Genomic DNA, 18,713 nt, shown 5'->3' with positions numbered 1-18,713 from the left:
TTTTCAACTCTTTTAACTCAACTGATGCCATTCGGTAAGGTGCCTTATGTACTGGTGCCACTCCGGATTCTAAGTCGATAGCGAACTCTAAATCTCATTCAGGAGGCAAACCAGGCAAATCATCTATGAACACGTCAGGGAATTCTCCCACAATTGGGATATCTGCCATAGACTGTTTCTCAGATGGTCCAGGCACCACTTGAAACAAAAAGACATATGCTCCTTCTGCTAAGTCCCTTTTTGCTTGAATTACAAATATGACTGTAGGTTATGTCTTTATGTTGGCTCCCACAACCTCCAAATAATTCCCTCCAGGCAATTTAAAACTAACTATCCGTCTTCGATAGTTGATGCTTGCAAAATGCCGATACAATTAGTCCATTCCTAATATAATATCAAATTCAAGTAATTTAAATATTATTAAATCTGCATCAAGCGTCATCCCACTAAAGTCCAAAGGACACCCTGGAGTAACCTTTGAATACCATAAAGTCTCTCCATTTGGTAATGCCACTACCATAGACTATGATGAGGGTTTAGTGACGAGGTTGCACATTCATGCATAAGTGGAAGATACGAACAACTGAGATGCTCCTGAATCAAATAACGGGCAAGCATAAAATTCATACAATCGAACTCTACCTAAAGAGATCAAAACTACTAATGAAATCTATAAATCAAACCACACGGTGCAGTAATTTCTAAGGATTGGGTTAACTTCTATGCCTGTGATGACTCCTGCATTCTGGGTTTGTGGATCCTCATCATCAACCTCGCTAGGGGTCACAGCATACACCCTAGCCTGGGCAGCTTGTCTCTGGTTAGTCCTACCACCGCGACAACCGCCTCAATTCGCTTGGGTCAAGGTAGGGTAGTTACAAGCAAGGTGTCCCATTTGTGCGCATCTAAAACACTGAATCCCTACTGGACGACACTCACCTTCATTAGACCTATTGCATTTACCATAGATTGTAGCTCGTCCTACACCAATAGGCATTTGCGGTCGGGCCCCAGTCCTCGAAGCAAACTTATGTGCTGACCCGAGACTACTTCCTTCCCCGAAGCCTCTTCTCTTTTGGCCAGTTGGAGAGCCAATAGTATCAACAAACTCCCGTTCTACAATTGCAGCTACCTCAACTAGCTGCTAGAAGGTCGGGATTTGTAAACAAGCAACCTGTCTACGGATCTCCCACCTTAAACCCCTTTGAAAATGCTAGATTCTCATTTCTTCAGTAGCAATTAAGTGCATCACAAACTTTCCAAGTTCCATAAATTTTTGGGCGTATTGTTCAATTGTCATCTCCCCTTGAACAAGATTGTTAAATTCTCGGGCTTTTTGTCGCCTCACAGTGTTTGGAAAGAAGTGATCGTTGAACTCCTTTTTGAAACGCGGCCAAGATACAACTGCAAATGATCTCGGCTCCATCTCAAGGAGCGCCTACTTGGTCCCCCACCAAGCAGCCGCCTCACCAAGCTGCAAATTATCTACAACAAGGTGATGCAACTGCTTGGTGGGGGACAGAGTGGGAGCTCCTTAAGATGGAGCTGGGATCATTTGCAACTATATCTTGTCCGCATTTCAAAAAGGAGTTCAATGATTGCTTCTTTCCTAATACTGTGAGGAGACAAAAAGTCCGAGAATTTAACAATCTTGTACAAGGGGAAATGACAGTAGAACAATACGCCCAAAAATTTATGGAACTTGGAAAGTTTACGATGCATTTAAAGGTTATTGAAGAAATGACGATCGAGCGTTTTCAAGAGGGTCTAAGGCGGGAGATCCGTAGACACGTCGCTTGTTTACAGATCCTGACCTTCCAATAGCTAGTTGAGGTAGCTACAATTGTAGAATGGGAGTTTGTTGATCCCGTTGGTTCTCCGACTGGCCAAAAGAGAAAAGGCTTCGGGGAAGGGAACAGTTCTGGGGCACATAAGTTTGCTTCAAGGACTAGCACCCAATCATCAATATCCACCGGTGTATGCATGGGAGGACAAGCTCCAATCTATGGTAAATGCAACAGGTCTCATGAAGGCAAATGCCGTCCGTTAGGGATTCAGTGTTTTAGATGCGGTCAAATGGGACATCTTGCTCGCACTTGCCCTACCCTAACCCAAGTGAATCAAGGCGGTTATCGCGGTGGTAGGACTAACCAAAGACAATCTGTCTAGGCTAGGTTATATGCTATGACCCCTAGCGAGGTTGATGATGAGGCTCCAGAAACCCAGAACGTAGGAGTCATCACAGGTATAAAATTTAATCCAATCCTTTGAAATTGATGCACCGTGTGGTTTGATTTATAGATTTCATTAGTAGTTTGGATCTCTTTAGGTAGAGTTCGATTGTATGAATTTTATACTTGCACCTTATTTGATTCGGGAGCATTTTAGTCGTTCGTATCTACAACTTTTGCATGAATGTGCAACCTGGTCACTAAACCCTTACCACAGTCTATGGTAGTGGCATTACCAAATGGAGAGGTTGTATGGTGTTCAAAGGTTACTACAGGAAGTCCTTTGAACATTAGTGGGATGACACTTGATGCGAATTTAATAATATTTAAATTACTTGAATTTGATATTATATTAGGAATGGGCTGGTTGTATCAGCATTTTGCAAGCATCAACTATCGATGTTGAATAGTTAGTTTTCAATTTCCTGGAGGGAATTGTTTAGAGGTTGTGGGAAGCAAGATGAAGACAAAACCTACAGTCATATTTGCAATTCAAGTAAAAACGGACCTAGCAGAAGGAGCAGATGCCTTTTTTGTTCAAGTGGTGCCTGCACCATCTGAGAAAAAGTCTACAGCAGATATCCCAATTGTGGGAGAATTCCCTGATGTGTTCGTAGATGATTTGTCAGGTTTGCCTCCTGTTCGCGATTTAGAGTTCACTATCGACTTAGAACCCGAAGCAGCACCAGTACATAAGGCTCTTTACCGAATGGCACCAGCTAAGTTAAAAGAGTGGAAAAGTCAATTGCAAGAGCTGGTAGATAAGGGATTTATTCAGCCTAGTTCTTCACCCTGGGGAGCACCAGTGTTGTTCGTTAAGAAGAAGGATGGTACCCTTAGGATGTGTATTGATTATCGAGAGCTCAACAAGGTGACCATCAAGAATAAGTATCCACTACCCCGAATTGATGATTTATTTGATCAACTCCAAGGTGCAGCTACCTTCTCAAAGATTGATTCGAGGTCGATGTATTATCAATTGAGAATAAGAGATAAAGATATACCCAAGACTGCTTTTAGATCAAGGTATGGGTATTATGAGTTCAAAGCGATGCCTTTTGGACTAGCCAATGCCCCTGCATCATTTATAGACATGATGAACAAAGTGTTTCGACCCTATTTGGATTCTTTTGTGGTGGTTTTTATCGATGACATTTTAGTCTATCCTCGAGAAATGGAAGAGCACTCATGTCACTTTCGATTGGTTCTGGGAAAGTTGAGAGAACATCAACTTTATGCGAAGCTGAGTAAGTGTGAGTTTTGGTTGGAGAAAATTAAATTTCTTGGATATGTCATTTCCCGAGATGGTGTAGCAGTTGATCCCAGTAAAGTAGAAGCTGTCTTAGCATGGCAACGTCCTTCACTGGTGCATGAAATTCAGAGTTTTTTTAGACTTGTCGGATATTATCGAAGGCTCATGGAAGGATTTTCTCGATTGTCTGGACCTCTCATTGCTCTTACTAGGAAGAATGTTGAGTTTGTTTGGTCCGACAAGTGTGAGAGAAGTTTTGAAGGGTTGAAAAAGAGATTAACTACAACACCCGTTCTAGTGCTTCCTGAACCCCACAAGCCATTTGTGGTCTTTAGCGATGCTTCCAAATTTGGTCTGGGATGTGTTCTTATGCAAGGGGGGACTAGTTGTGGCTTATGCATCTCGCCAATTAAAAGATCATGAGAGGAACTATCCCACGCATGACTTAGAGCTAGCAGTTGTGGTTTTTGCTCTTAAGATTTGACGGTATTATCTGTATGGAGAAACTTGTGAAATCTACATTGTTCATAAGAGTCTAAAGCATCTCTTCTCGCAAAAAAATCTCAATATGAGACAGATGAGGTCGTTAGAATTGATCGATGATTATCAATGAGAGATTAAGTGCCATCCAGGGAAAGTGAATCAGGTCGCGGATGCATTAAGTGGGAAGTCTCATTTGGTAGATGAGGCTGAATCATCGGGGTTTGACTCTCTCCTTTGTGGGATGAGAAGACTTCTTGTTGAGAGTTCGCAGCAGGAGGAGATGTTAACTTCAATGCATGTGTTCCGAATTCTTGATTTTGAAGAATTAAAGACTCTTAAAGAAAAGGATCCAAAGTTGTTGGATATCAGAGAAAGAGTCAAAACTTCAATAGGACCCACACATTTAAGTCTAGGCAAAGATGATATTCTTCTATTTTTGAAATTGTAGGGTGAATCCTGCGGATTCGAAATTTAAAGAACGAATCTTGACTGAGGCTCATGCAGCCCCTTATTCGGTTCATCTCGCGAGCACCAAGATGTACCGAGACTTGAAGAGATGTTTTTGGTGCGAAGGAATGAAGAAGGACATCGCTTTGTTTATTGCAAGATGTACAACTTGTCGACAAGTTAAAACTGAGCATCAGAGGCCTGCTGGTTATCTCCAACCCCTCCTTATTCCCAAGTGGAAATGGGACGATATTACTATAGACTTTGTAGTGGGATTACCGAGAACACCTAGTTGGAAAAATTTGATCTGGGTAATAATTGATCGGTTGACCAAGAGTGCACATTTCTTACCTATTTCTAACACCGATACTTTGGGGAATTTGACTCTTTTGTTTGTCAAGGAAATAGTGTGTCTTCATGGGATACCCAAGAGTATAGTGTCGGATCGGGGACTCACGATTCACATCTCATTTCTAGAAAAGCTTGCAGGCAGCCATAGGCACCAAGTTGAGATTTAGTAGTGCATATCATCCTCAGACCGACAGCCAATCATAACGCACCATTTAGACCCTCGAGGATATGTTACGGGCTTGTGTCTTGGAATTTAAGAGAAGTTGGGAAAATCACTTGCCGCTTATAAAATTTGCTTATAATAACAGCTTCCAAGCGTCTATTCAGATGGCCCCCTATGAGGCTCTTTATGGTAGGAAGTGCAGATCACCTTTGTTTTGGGACGAAATTGGTGAAGGTAACTTACTTGGGCTAGAAGTTGTTCTGGAGATGAGAGATCAGGTTCATGTTATAAGGGAAAAGATGGCAGCAGCGCAGAGTAGTCGGAAAAGTTATATGGACACAAGAAGAAGAGATCTATCATTCAAGGAAGGTTATTGGGTATACCTCAAGGTTTCACCAATGGAAGCATTAAGCATTTTGGTAAGAAAGGTAAACTTAGCCCGATGTATGTTGGTCCTTTTCAGATTCTAGAAAAGATTGGACCTGTCGCTTATAGAATTTCCTTGCCAGACAATTTTGGAGAAATTCATGATATTTTCCATGTGGCATCACTAAAGAAGAGCTTTGGACAGCTAGAGCCATGTTTTGTTGACCCAGAAAGTGTTCAACTTTAGCCTGACCTCACTTATGAAGTTGTACTGACTCAGATCATGGACAGGAAGGAACAACAATTGAGATCCAAGACGATACCTTTTGTTATGGTATCATGGGGAGATCCTTTTGCTCAGGATTTCTCTTGGGAGAGTGAGGCGCAGACATGAGAAAGTTTTACCCTTACTTGTTTGGTTACTATTTCTCAAACTTGTTTTAAGCTTTGTGATGAATCTTATCTTAGAATCAATGAACAAATTTGTCAATTTCGAGGACGAAATTTCTTTTAAAGAGTGGAGGATGTGAGATCCCTAATTAGTGTATTTTTTATTATCTATTATTATTGGTTCTTTTATTTTTATTTTATTGGTATTTATTTTTTTTCACTTCTACTTCTTTCTTTTGAGTTTTTGCCTTTGGTGTTGTGATTTATAGTGTTTTATTTCCTGTTGGGCCGTGTGTGTTTGTGTGTGTATTTCTATTTTTGGTCGTGGGTGTGTGCATTAGGAGGGCCTTGCCCATGTGAAACCCAGCCCCTTCCTTCAATCCGAAATGGTGCCGTTTTGGGAAAATTCCTTAGGGTTCCATCATGTTCCCCTTGCACCGCAACCCCTCTTCTCCTATCTTCTTCTTCCTCCTTCCGATGTTCATCTCCTTCCTCCTGCTGTCAATGCCACCCCTCACCTCCAATCAACCATGGCCACACATTTTCCTCTTTCTCTCATCGCTGTCCACCACCTCCTTCTCTCACCTCGAGCCTCCACGACCCTTTTTAGTTTTTTATTGGGTTTTATCTTGCCGCTGCTCCACACGTCCAAGCAGCACCATTTCCTCTGCCATGGTTTGCACCATCGAAATTTCCTCCTCTACCCATGAGCCGCGCAACCACCGCACCGCCCCTTAAGCCAATCGCAGTTGGAGCTTCAATGTTTGTAGATGATTTGCTCGAATTGCCTCATGTTCGCGATTTAGAGTTCGCTACCAACTTAGAACCCGCAGCGGCACCAGTACATAAGGCTCCTTACCGAATGACACCAGCTGAGTTAAAAGAGTTGAAAAGTCAATTGCAAGAGCTAGTATATAAGAGATTTATTCAACCTAGTTTTTCACCCTGGGGAGCACCAGTGCCATTCGTTAAGAAGAAGAATGGTACCCTTAGGATGTGTATTGATTATCGAGAGCTCAATAAGGTGACCATCAAGAATAAGTATCCACTACCCTGAATTGATGATTTATTTGATCAACTCCAAGGTGCAACTACCTTCTCAAAGATTGATTTGAGGTCAGGGTACTATCAATTGAGAATAAGAGATAAAGATATATCCAAGACTGCTTTTAGGTCAAGGTATGAGCATTATGAGTTCAAAGTAATGCCTTTTGGACTAGCCAATGCCCCTGTAGCATTTATGGACATGATGAATAGAGTGTTCTGACCCTATTTGGATTCTTTTGTGGTAGTTTTTTATCGATGACATTTTAGTCTATTCTCGAGAATTAGAGGAGCACTCATGTCACCATCGATCGGTTCTAGGAAAGTTGAGAGACCATCAACTTTATGCAAAGCTAAGTAAGTGTAAGTTTTGGTTGGAGAAAATTAAATTTCTAGGACATGTCATTTCCTGAGATGGTCTAGCAGTTAATCCCAGTAAAGTAGAAGTTGTTTTAGCATGGCCACGTCCTTCATTGGCGCAAGAAATTCAGAGTTTATTGGGACTCGCTGGATATTATCAAAGGTTCATGGAGGATTTTCTCAATTGTCTGGACCTCTCACTGCTCTTAATAGGAAGAATGTTGAGTTTATTTGGTCCGACAAATGGGAGAGAAGTTTTCAAGAGTTGGCAAAGAGATTAACTATAGCACCCGTTCTGGCGCTTCTTGAACCACACAAGTCATTTGTGGTCTTTAGCGATGCTTGCAAGTTTGGTCTGGGATGTGTTCTTATGCAAGGGGGACGACTTGTGGCTTATGCATCTCGCCAGTTAAAAGATCATGAGAGGAACTATCCCTCGCATGATTTGGAACTAGCAACTGTAGTTTTTGCTCTTAAGATTTGACGGTATTATTTGTATGTAGAAACTTGAGATCTACATTGATCATAAGAGTCAAAAGCATCTCTTCTTGCAGAAATAATCTTAATATGAGACAGAGGTGGTGGTTAAAATTGATCAGTGATTATTTGTGTGAGATTAAATACCATCTAGCGAAAGTGAATCAAGTCACAGATGCGCTAACTCAGAAGTTGCATTTGGTAGATCAGGCTGAATCATCTGGGTTTGACTGTCTCCTTTGTGGGATGAGAAGACTTCTTGTTAAGAGTTCGTAGCAAGAGTAGATGTTGACTTCGATGCATGATGTCTGAATTATTGATTTTGAGGAATTGACTCTTCAGAAAAAGGACCCAAAGTTGTTGGATATTAGAGAAATAGTCAAGAAGCTAAAAGGACCCGCACATTTCAGTTTAGACAAAGATGATATTTATCTATTCTGAAATTGTAGGGTGCTTCTTGCAGATTTGAAATTTAAAGAACGAATCATGACTGAGGCTCATGCAGTCCCTTATTCAGTTCATCCTGGGAGCACCAAGATATACCAAGATTGAAGAGGATTTTGGTGGGAAGGAACGAAGAAGGACATCGCTTTGTTTATTGCAAGATGTACAACTTAGCGACAAGTTAAAACTGAGCATCAAAGGCCTGCCGGTTATCTCCAACCCCTTCCTATTCCCAAGTGGAAATGGGATGACATTGCTATGGACTTTGGAGTGGGATTACCGAGAACACCTAGTGGGAAAAATTCTATCTAGGTAATTATTGATCGGTTGACCTAGAGTGGACATTTCTTACCTATTTCTAACACTGATACTTTGGGGAATTTGACTCGGTTATATGTCAAAGAAATAGTGCATCTTCATGGGATACCCAAGAGTATAGTGTCGGATCGGGACCCACAATTCACGTCTCATTTTTGGAAGAGCTTGCAGGCAACCATGGGTACCAAGTTGAGATTTAGTAGTGCATATCATCCTCAGACCGACAGCCAATCAGAATGCCCCATTTAGATGCTCAAGGATATGTTACGGGCTTGTGCCTTAGAATTTAAGGGAAGTTAGGAAAATCACCTGCCGCTTATAGAATTTGCATATAATAACAGTTTCCAAGCGTCTATTCAGATGGCCCCCTATGAGGCTCTTTATGGGAGGAAGTGCAGATCACCTTTGTTTTGGGACGAAGTTGGTGAAGGGAACTTACTTGGGCCAGAAGTTGTTCAGGAGATGAGAGATCAGGTTCAAGTTATAAGGGAAAAGATGGTAATATCTCCGAGTCATCAGAAAAGCTATACGGACACAAGAAGAATAGATCTATCTTTCGAGGAAAGTGATTGGGTGTACCTAAAGGTTTCACCAATGAAAGGTGTTAAGCAATTTGGTAAGAAAGTGACACTTAGCCTGAGGTATGTTGGCCCTTTCCAGATTCTGGAAAAGATTGGACCTGTCGCTTACAGAATTGCCTTGCCAAACTATTTTGGAGAAATTCATGATGTTTTCCATGTGTCATCACTAAAGAAGAGCTTGGACAACAAGAGCCATGTTTCTTTGACCCAAAAAGTGTTCAACTTCATCCTAACCTCACTTATGAAGTTGTACCGACTCAGATCATGGACAGGAAGGAACAACAATTGAGAGCCAAGACGATACATTTAGTTATAGTATCGTGGGAAGATCCTTTGGCTTAGGATTTCTCTTGGGAGAGAAAGGCAGACATGTCAAAGTTTTATCCTTACTTTTTTGGGTAGTATTGAATGTTTGTTTTCTTTCTCAAACTTGTGATGTATCTTGTCTTAGAATCAATGAATGAACTTGCCAATTTCGGGGATGAAATTTCTTTTAAGGGGGGGGTGTTGTGAGATCTCTAAATTAGTATATTTTTAATTATCTACTATTATTGGTCGTTTATTTTTAAATGGTATTATTTGTTAGCATTTATTTTTGTGTTAGCATTATGATAACAATTATTTTTATTTTGTTTTCTTTCTATTCTATTCTTTTTGAAGTTAGGCTTTCGTGTCGTAAATTGTAGTGTTTTATTTTTTGATGGGTTGTGTGTAAGTGGATTATATTTTGTGTGTGTGTGTGTTAGGAGGGCCCAAAGGCCCAGCCCGTGTGTTAAGGAGTGAGGCCCAGCCCCAGTTTTGTGAAACGGTGCCATTTTAGGTAAACCCTTAGGGTTTCATCTTGTTCTCCTTGGCGTTGGCCCTCTCCTTCTTTTTTTCTTCTTATTTCTTCTGGTTTCTCCTCCTTCCACCTGCTGCCGATGCCGCCCCACGCCTCCAATTAGAACATGGCAGCACAAAATCTCTTTCTCTCACCATCGGCCACCACCTCCTTCCTCCATCTCGAGCCTCCACGGCCGTTTTTAGTTTTTTATTGGGTTTTATCTTGCTGCTGCTCCACACATCCCTGCCGCACTATTTCCTCTGCCACGACTTGCGGCATTTCCTCCTCTACCTGTGACCCACGCAGCCACTTCCGCAACCGTCCCTTCCTTCAATCACAGTGAAGCTTCAATGGTCATTTCGGTCTATGAATAGGACCGAGTTTCACACTTCTCAAATCATTCCAAAAATCAATCCTCTACCTTCTAAGTGATTTGTTTTGGTTTCTCTGTATTTTGTTTGTGTTTTTTGATCATTTTAAAGGAATTTTGCCATGCTCTGCCGTGTGCACCGCCACCCCCCCACCACAGAAAAAACTCTCCACCACCCACTTGCACTCAGATCTGGAATTTCCTTATGAAAATCCCACCAAAACCGCCACTGCCGCCACCTTTGGCGACACCTCCGCACACGCGATATTCCAGAATTTACCCAACCACGTTGTAAGTAATTCTCTAACTCGACCGATGTGATAGAATATCATTATTATAATTAACATTATTTGTATTTTGGTTGGTTTGAAATGGGTCGTGGGCTGCTAAAGTGTTGGAATTAATATGTAGTTGATGTTGGATTTGGGCCTTGGGCTGGATTGGAGGATGGGATTACGCGTTTAGTTGGTTGTGAAATTGTGTATTTTTATTTATTGCAATATTATTTACTATGTCATCCAATATTTGTCTGTCATGCATATTTATCATTTTATAAATAATTGTGTTAAGAAGTCATGTTGTCTGTTTGGAAATTGGGACTCCTTGTATTATAAACATGTGGGTGAGTGTATCATGTCCCCAATTCAAGATGGGACGGTATCTTGGTGGAGCTCCTCTAGTCACTCGGGAGTGTAAAAGATTGATGTGACGTCCCTTGAGTTGTCGCTTGGTGACAAAGGGAATAGACGAGACGGTAACGCTCTTGTACCGATTCCGTGGTCTCTCGCTGGCGAGGCTAGAGGATGCTTGGTCATGTACGCGTTGGGTGCGGAACAGGGTATCTCTTGTTACGAAGTCACGTGCACGAACGTTACCCGTGGAGGGACGATGAAGCCAGGGTGTACAAATGGTCCATAAGGGAGACCGTGTTGCATGCATAATAAAATAATGGATATGTTTGGGCCAATGAGATTTTTGGCATGAGTGATTAAAATGTGTATTTTTTAGAATAGATGTGGAATTGTTCCTCTATATTTTACCGTATGGATATGGACGTGTTGGTTGTATTAATGTGTTTTAAATCTTTTGGATGTTGTTTTCGTTGATTACTTGTTGAGATGTCGTAATCTCATTATTGTTATGGAACCGTGGACTTTGATATGGGATAACTTGCTGAAGGATATGGGATTTGTTTCCCTTATGTTATGTTGTCTCTTTTTATTTAATTTACCTGTCGGACGACTGTATAATTCTAATAGAGGATATTTGTTGTGTTACTGTTTTTAAAACTTTCTGGTACTTAATAAGAATGCCCTTTTCATTTCCCCGTTGCTATTATTATATTGTACACTTATTGCATGTTGTACACATTCTGGGCACTTGTTGTTGGGGTGCGTGATACTTGTGGTCATCATCCTGGTGTCACAAACTTCACTAAAATAACATGTGGGGGTCGAGGGTGCCACAAGTAAAGTAGCTGAGGTTTTCTTTGCTGGTGTATTCAAGCTCCATGGCCTGCCAAGGACTATTGTGTCTGACCGAGATGCAATCTTTACTAGTCTTTTTTGGACATAATTGTTTAAAATGCAGGGAACCACTTTGGCTTTTAGCTCAGCATTTCATCCATAATCTGATGGCCAAGCTGAAGCCTTGAATAAATGTGTGGAAGGTTATTTGAGATCCTATATAGGGTCTAAGCCAAAGAGTTGGAGTAGTTGGTTGCCAATGGTAGAATGGTGTTATAACACCACTATACATTCATCCACTGGTTTTTCCCCTTTTCAAGCCTTGTATGGAATTCCACCTCCTCGATTGTTGTCTTATATTCCAGGCACCACTGCAAATGCTCAAGTGGATCATCAATTGAAATCTAGAGAGGAAATATTGTCCCTTTTAAAGGAAAACTTGAGGAAGGTTCAAGAGAGGATGAAATTGTATGCTGACAGGAAGAGGTTTGAGAAAGTTTTCACAGTAGGGGATTGGGTTTTTCTGACAGAAATCTATGGCTATGAGGCACAATATGAAATTGGCCCCGAGGTACTATGGACCTTTCCAGGTCATTCAGAAGATAGGGACAATGGCCTATAAGTTGAATTTACCTTCTTCTTCGAAGATACATCCTGTTTTTCATGTTTCATGTTTGAAGAAAAGATAATGAGGGTAGCGTGCAACCTAAACTTGAGATGATTCTTGATAGAAGAATGAAGAAGATGGGCAATCATGCCTCCACTGAAGTTTTGGTGAAATGGGTGGCTGCTCCTTTTGAAGATAGTTCTTAGGAATCCTTATGGAAGCTCAGATCATTAGATCCACATTTATTGGGTACACTCCTTTAATACTTGTCACAGGTGCCTTGTGGGCAAGGCCTTGAAGAGGGAGAGATTGTCACGGGTGCCTTGGGGCTGGCCTTGAAGAGCTGCAATTGGGTGTGGCCTTTAAGAAATGCTGAAGGATGGTTAGCTGTTGAAGAAGGAATTCGCAAGGAAGGGTAGTAACTGAAATAACGGAATGAAGGCTTTAATGAAATGGGGAGTTTTGGAGGCAAAGGGCTGGGTGTCGTTTGGCGTGCAAATCAGCTGCATTTTATGAGAAAGAATTAGTGAAACAGAGCATTTTGTGTATTGTAGTCTTTGTAGTTGCGTTTTAATTGTTGTTGTTTGCGTTTTGATCTTTCCACCACAGCCTGCGAGTATATAAGTAGTGTATTGGATGCTTATCATCTTGAACATTGGAGATACAGAGTTCTAGCTTTTGGAGGTTGAGAATCCCTTGAAGATTCTCTGCAAGTTTCATAATAGAATCTTACTCGAGTGTTATCTTTCTTGTGTTCTTGCTTGAGATTACGAGTGTTTTGCCAGAATTATAGTAGGTTCTTGAAGCAACCTTACAAAGTCTTTGATCCTAATAATATAATTATTTCGACAATTGCTTTGAAGGTATCTATTGGTAAAACAAAACAGTCTCTAACTTACTCATGCTTTATATTGGTAATATGGAAAATTCTGTACACCATCCTACCATCCAATTTTCATCCCACTAAGTAAGATGTGACATATTTATTACCATTAAATGATCATTTATTGCATGCTTCTTTATCATCTAATGGTGATGAATGTGTCACATACTACTTAATATGATTAAAATAGGATGAGAATGTGGTGTATAACATTACTCTAGTAATATTAGTACGTTTAGTGATAAATGCCATTTTAGTTATTAAAGTTGTTATTCTGAATTTTCATCAATATCTAAAATGTTCATGTCATATTATATTATCATCTGTCATGAAACATGAATATTTGTCATGAAGAATAAATTATGCATAAAAATATCTTATCACGAAGCTAGGATGGGACTTTAGTAAAACTCTCATGTCCACTCTGGAGTGATTTGAGTCTCCAAGATTGACAAATAATAATCAATGACTTCGGATGGGACAGTAACGGTCCCAAAGCAAGGGTATGTATGAGCATTCTCGTTAGTGGGTGCGCCATGGTACTCAAGGTGAAGGACATTTACGTGAAGCCTGAGTATTTCTTGAGGCGAAGCTACTGGTAGCGTTACCCGTCGTGTGATGAATATAACTAATAAGTGCATGCGGTACCATAAGTATAAGCAAGAAAAGAAAGGATGCAAGATGTTTTATGTATGCAAGCATGTTATGAAGTATGATGTCTTGATGAAGTTTGATGTTACACTATTTTTTAAAGGAATTTGGATGGGTGAAAAATTCAATTTTGTAAAGCAAGTTCATGTTATTCAAGTCATGTTTATTGAGGTTTTTGGAAAGTCTTTTTTGGCAGTCTCAGTTTTCTCAGAGTTTCCTTATTAGGACCGTTGTTTTGATTTTTGCTCCTAGGGTTGGCCTTGTCGGGGCCCGTTGGCCCTCTGACGACGGTGCCGTCGGCGGGGCCAGCTGTGAATGGTGGTTCTTCTTATCTTCAGGGCAAAATATTTTAACCAAGGACATGTTTCTTTAGCTGTTGAAAGTTACAGAGGATCTAGGCTATGGAAATCAATTCTTTTTGTTCTTCCCGACTTTCCAAAAATGTCAAAGTATTGGTGAGAGGAGGGAATGCCTCTTTTTGGTATGATAGGTGGCTTGCGTTGGGGCCACTTTCGGTGAGGGTGGATGAGATTGCAAACTCAAAGCTTCAGATCAATGAATGCTGGCTAGATAATTTTTAGGACATGGGACGTTTGACGGAACTATTTGGGGAGGAGGCTACCGTGGAGATAATCCATATTGCTCATGCAGGTAAATCAGGGCCTGATCATTTTGTGTGGAAGCCGTCCAAGAATGGTAATTTCTCGACAACCACTGCATGGGAAGTGATTTGCAAAAGGGGAGATCGGATGCTATGGAAATTATGGATTTGGCATAGTTTAATGCCTAAACATATTTCCATTTTTGTTTGGAAAGCCTACTTTCAGTGCCTTGCAGTAGACGAGAGGGTGTAGACTCGCAGTGTTGCACTAGCATCCTCTTGCGATTGTTGTAGTCGAAAATCAGGTAAGACACTTGACCATATTCTTTGCTCAGGAGAGTTGGCTACGAAGGTCTGGGAGTTTGCTAGCAACACCTTGGGTGTTTTGTGTATGCAGCAGATGACTTGGAGAGCCAGGGTTATGGTATGATTCCGTTGGGCTAGAAAAGCATCAGTTCAGGGTACTCTTGCTGGGCTATTACTGTGTTTAATCACTTGGCAATTTTGGTTGAGAAGATGCAAAGCTAGGATGGAAGGGGTGCATGAGAGTGCTTCTCAGGTATGGTGGTTTTTGAAGTTTTGGCTTCATTTCTTTGCTGGGGAGCTTAATTTCTCTAGCCCGATTTCTACTCAGGACATGTAGCTTATGGAGGAGCTACAGGTTGCAATTCCAGCACAACGGCTGCGTTGGCATTCAATGGTAACTTGGAAGAAACCCCCTATTGGTTCGTTTAAATTAATCTGTGATGGGAGTTGCTATGGAAATCCAAAAAATTCGGGAGGAGGGGGAGTGATAAGAGATGAATTCGGGGAGCTTTCTCAACTCATTTTGGTCTTAGTACTAATAATGAAACTGAGTTAAGGGCTGTTACCGAGGGAATTGCCTTGTGTAAAAGGCTAAATCTTTTTAATGTGATTTTTTAAAGCGATTTTAAGGTTGTCGTGGACCTGCTTCGTGGAGGAAAATGCACTTTGTTGTATTTATGGACTTATTGGGAAGATTTACGTAATGCTCTTGAAGGGGTTAACTATTTGATAGTGCATCAATTTCGAGAAGTTAATAAAGTGGCAGATTTTTTAGCGCAACAAGGTGAGTTGGGTCAGAACTCTATTTATGAAGGACAACAAAATTTGCCTCGACTTTTGAGAGTTATACTTCGTTTTGATAGATTGGGTTGTCCTAGCTTCAGGTTTTAATTCTTTTTTCTGGGTTTTTTTTTTTTTTAAATAGGCATGTTTGGACTTGGTTTTTTTTCTTATTGCTTTAGATTTCTTGTATAGATTGGTTTTATTTATTTGGTTTTTTTATGCCTGGGATGGTTTTATTGAATATTTGTAAATCCCATACATCCTCCTTGTTACCACGGTATTCATCCGTCATAAGTGAGGACAATCAATAAAATTGGAATACCGTTCTCTTCTTAAAAAAAAAAAATCATGTTTATTGCTATGCATGCTTTAATAAACTGTTAGAATATTTTTAGTTTAGTTTACTAAAATTTGTAAGGTAATTCCAACTACCACTCTCATACAAAATGGTAAAAATTAAACTGTTAGAACGTTTTTAGTTTAGTATACTAAAATTTGTAAAAATCATATCATAGTAGTCTTATCATAGTAGTTCCAATTACCACTCACATCAGAAATGGTAAAAGATGTGGTAGGTTACGAAGTGGCGGGTTCTATACACGAAGAGGATATTGGTTTGAATGAAGTGGATTGAAAAGGCTTTTGGCTTGGATGGAAGTTTACCGTTGATAATAATATGTGAAATATTCTATTTAAAAATGTGAAGTCAGTATAATGAAAACAATGTGAAGGTTTGAGTTTGTAGCTTAGGCCTGTTTATTTTCACAACTATTTTCATCTCATCTCATCTAATCTCATTATTACATTTTTTTTAAATTCTCACACAAAATAAAATAAACAATTCAACTTTTTTAAATCTTAAAACAAAAATAATAATAAAAAATATATTATAATAATATTTTATATAATTTTTAACTTTTATCTCAACTCATCTCATTTGTAAAAACAAACGAGGCTAAAAGTACGCAACTCCAGTACAATATGTCATGCTTTCTATTTATGTGCTATATTTGAAATATGTTTGGACAAGTTTGCTATGTTTAAGGTTATTACTCAGTTTGGGAAAATAGTTATTATTTTGAAATTGCTTATTTCGCTATGATTATTTTATACTACTAGGTGCATTGCATTCTTATTTATCATGTACAGAGGTATGTAACTCAGTGTTGCATATCTCGACGCTTTGATCTTTGTTAAATCCCATGCGGGGTTGGGAGCGTCACATGTAGCACACCCACCAACGAGAATGCTCATACATACCCGTGCTTCAGGACCGTTATTATCCCATCTAAAGTCAATAACTGTTCTTCATCAATCTAGGGGACTCCATTCCATATTTAATCACTCAAGAGTGGACAATGAGTTCCACTAAGATAATCCACATCCTAGTTTGGGTTCATGACATGTACATATGCTTCATGAAAGATGATATAATAATCATGTTATGAACATTGAGATATCATTCAGAAAGTTAGAACATGAATAAACATCATAGTATTTATCATAAAGACATAAATACTAGGGTAAGTTACAAGTTAACTTACAAAACTCAGCTTAATATCTCTAATCTCCAAAGGTTGAAATAAATAAACATATAAATTATGGTTAGAAAAATCCCCAAATGAAGTATAAAGGGGTCACAATATCTGGACTTCCAAAACCTCGCTCAATTGCACTTTCACCCCTATACTCTTGGAAATTGCATATTAATCCCTAAACTTATAATAATTGCAATTCGACGCTAAGTTTCACCAAATTTCACAAACCTCATGAAATTATCCATCTAAACCCATTTTTGGCTTTACATAAGTCGTTTTTCAAATATCAGAGTATATATAAACATTTCATTATTTGAGATTTAAGCCTAAACTTACACTTGCAACCACTTAACCGAAATGATCAAATTGGCAAAAGAGATGATAATTTACAAACCATGAAAATCTAACATCGAACTGTGACCTCACTTATTGATACTTGCTCTTATTGAGTATTTAATGTTTGAATCACCAAAGCTACTAAAAGTTCAAACCTAAACATGATAAATAAATAAATAAATAAAACCCACTTCTAAAAGATACAGACTTCCAATAAACAATTAAACCGAAACACATTTTGAAGGGAAACAATATTTACAAATTAATGTCACACCGAAAATGTACTTGGATACTCTTAATCCTGTAGTAGGCTTATGCTTTGAATTTAAAGATTCCCCTTTTTAGATATGAACCATGAAAACATTTATAAGCCTAAGTTGGACCTCTAAGCATTATATATTCATAAAAATCAACCAAAACCTCGGTTCTTTCTTCTGTCTATGTCTCTTCTCGATCGAGATGGGGTTTTCTCTCTGTGCTTCTTAGGAACATAGAGTTTTCTCTCTTGGATTTGCTTGATATATAGAGGTTTTGGTTTCATCTCAGTAGTTCAGTTACCCACTCACGGGATTTGAGCATCCATGGTGGAGGAAATTTCTCATCTATGCAAGGGCCTCAAGCTCACAGAGGAGGAACAACAAGACTTCCATCTACCGGAGGAGGAGTTTACGCTCGCACAGGATATCAGCAACTCCTGTCTTGTTGCTCTGGTAGCTTTAGACAGGGAAGTGAATAAAGGGGCATTCAAAATAACAATGTCCAGGGTCTGGAATGCTGAACGTGGGATATCCTTCAAAGACATAGGAAGGAACAAGTTCTTGCTCGAGTTCCATAGTTCCATCGTGCGGACCAGGGTGTTAACAGGTCAACCTTGGTCTTGCCACAGAAGTTTGATCTGTATTCAAGAATGTACTGGCAGGCTGGCCTTAAAAGATATTGAGTTTTCATTGGAACCATTTTGGATCCAACTCCACGACCTTCCCTTTCCTGCTATGAACAGAAGAATGGGTGAGAAACTCGGGGCTAGTGCTGGAAAGGTCATCATGGTGGATGTTGATGAAAAAGGAAGAGCTTGGCGGGGAGTCCTACGTGTGAAGGTGTTGCTTGACTTATCAAAACCTTTGACTAGGGGATGTGTAATCAACGTAGGGGACTCTCGATCCTGGATACCTTTCAAATACAAAAGACTACCTCCCTTTTGTTACCATTGTGGTATAATTCTGCATACACAACTCAGTTGTACAAGACGTGTCTCAGATGGTAGTACTTATGCTACTTCTCAACTCCAATATGGTCCGTGGCTCAAAGCTGACCCTATTCAAAAGCCAAGGTTTCACAAAGCTCAATCAAACAGTCTAGAGGGGAAGGCCTCAGGCAGCGGTCTGCAGGCTAGTTCCGATGACCAAGGATCTAATTTTGGCGGGAACAACACTTTTCAATAG

At 39.9% G+C, this 18,713-nt stretch overlaps 1 protein-coding gene across 1 annotated transcript; it reads left to right on the top strand.

Moving 5' to 3' along the window:
- The first annotated feature begins 17,852 nt into the window (after nt 1–17,852).
- Nucleotides 17,853–18,713, top strand: LOC109020243. The gene has a single exon (XM_019002662.1). It carries the CDS (start codon nt 17,853–17,855, stop codon nt 18,711–18,713), a length of 861 nt encoding a protein of 286 aa, XP_018858207.1.

Source organism: Juglans regia, chromosome 8 (genome assembly GCF_001411555.2).
Source record: "Juglans regia cultivar Chandler chromosome 8, Walnut 2.0, whole genome shotgun sequence".
Lineage (NCBI taxonomy): Eukaryota > Viridiplantae > Streptophyta > Magnoliopsida > Fagales > Juglandaceae > Juglans > Juglans regia.
The sequence above is the reverse complement of the archived record's forward strand: the minus strand, read 5'-3'. Positions and strand labels throughout refer to the sequence as shown.

What these genes read in the sequence shown, in the direction of transcription:
- LOC109020243 (XM_019002662.1), top strand. Translation starts at nt 17,853, where the DNA reads ATGGTGGAGGAAATTTCTCATCTATGCAAGGGCCTCAAGCTCACAGAG.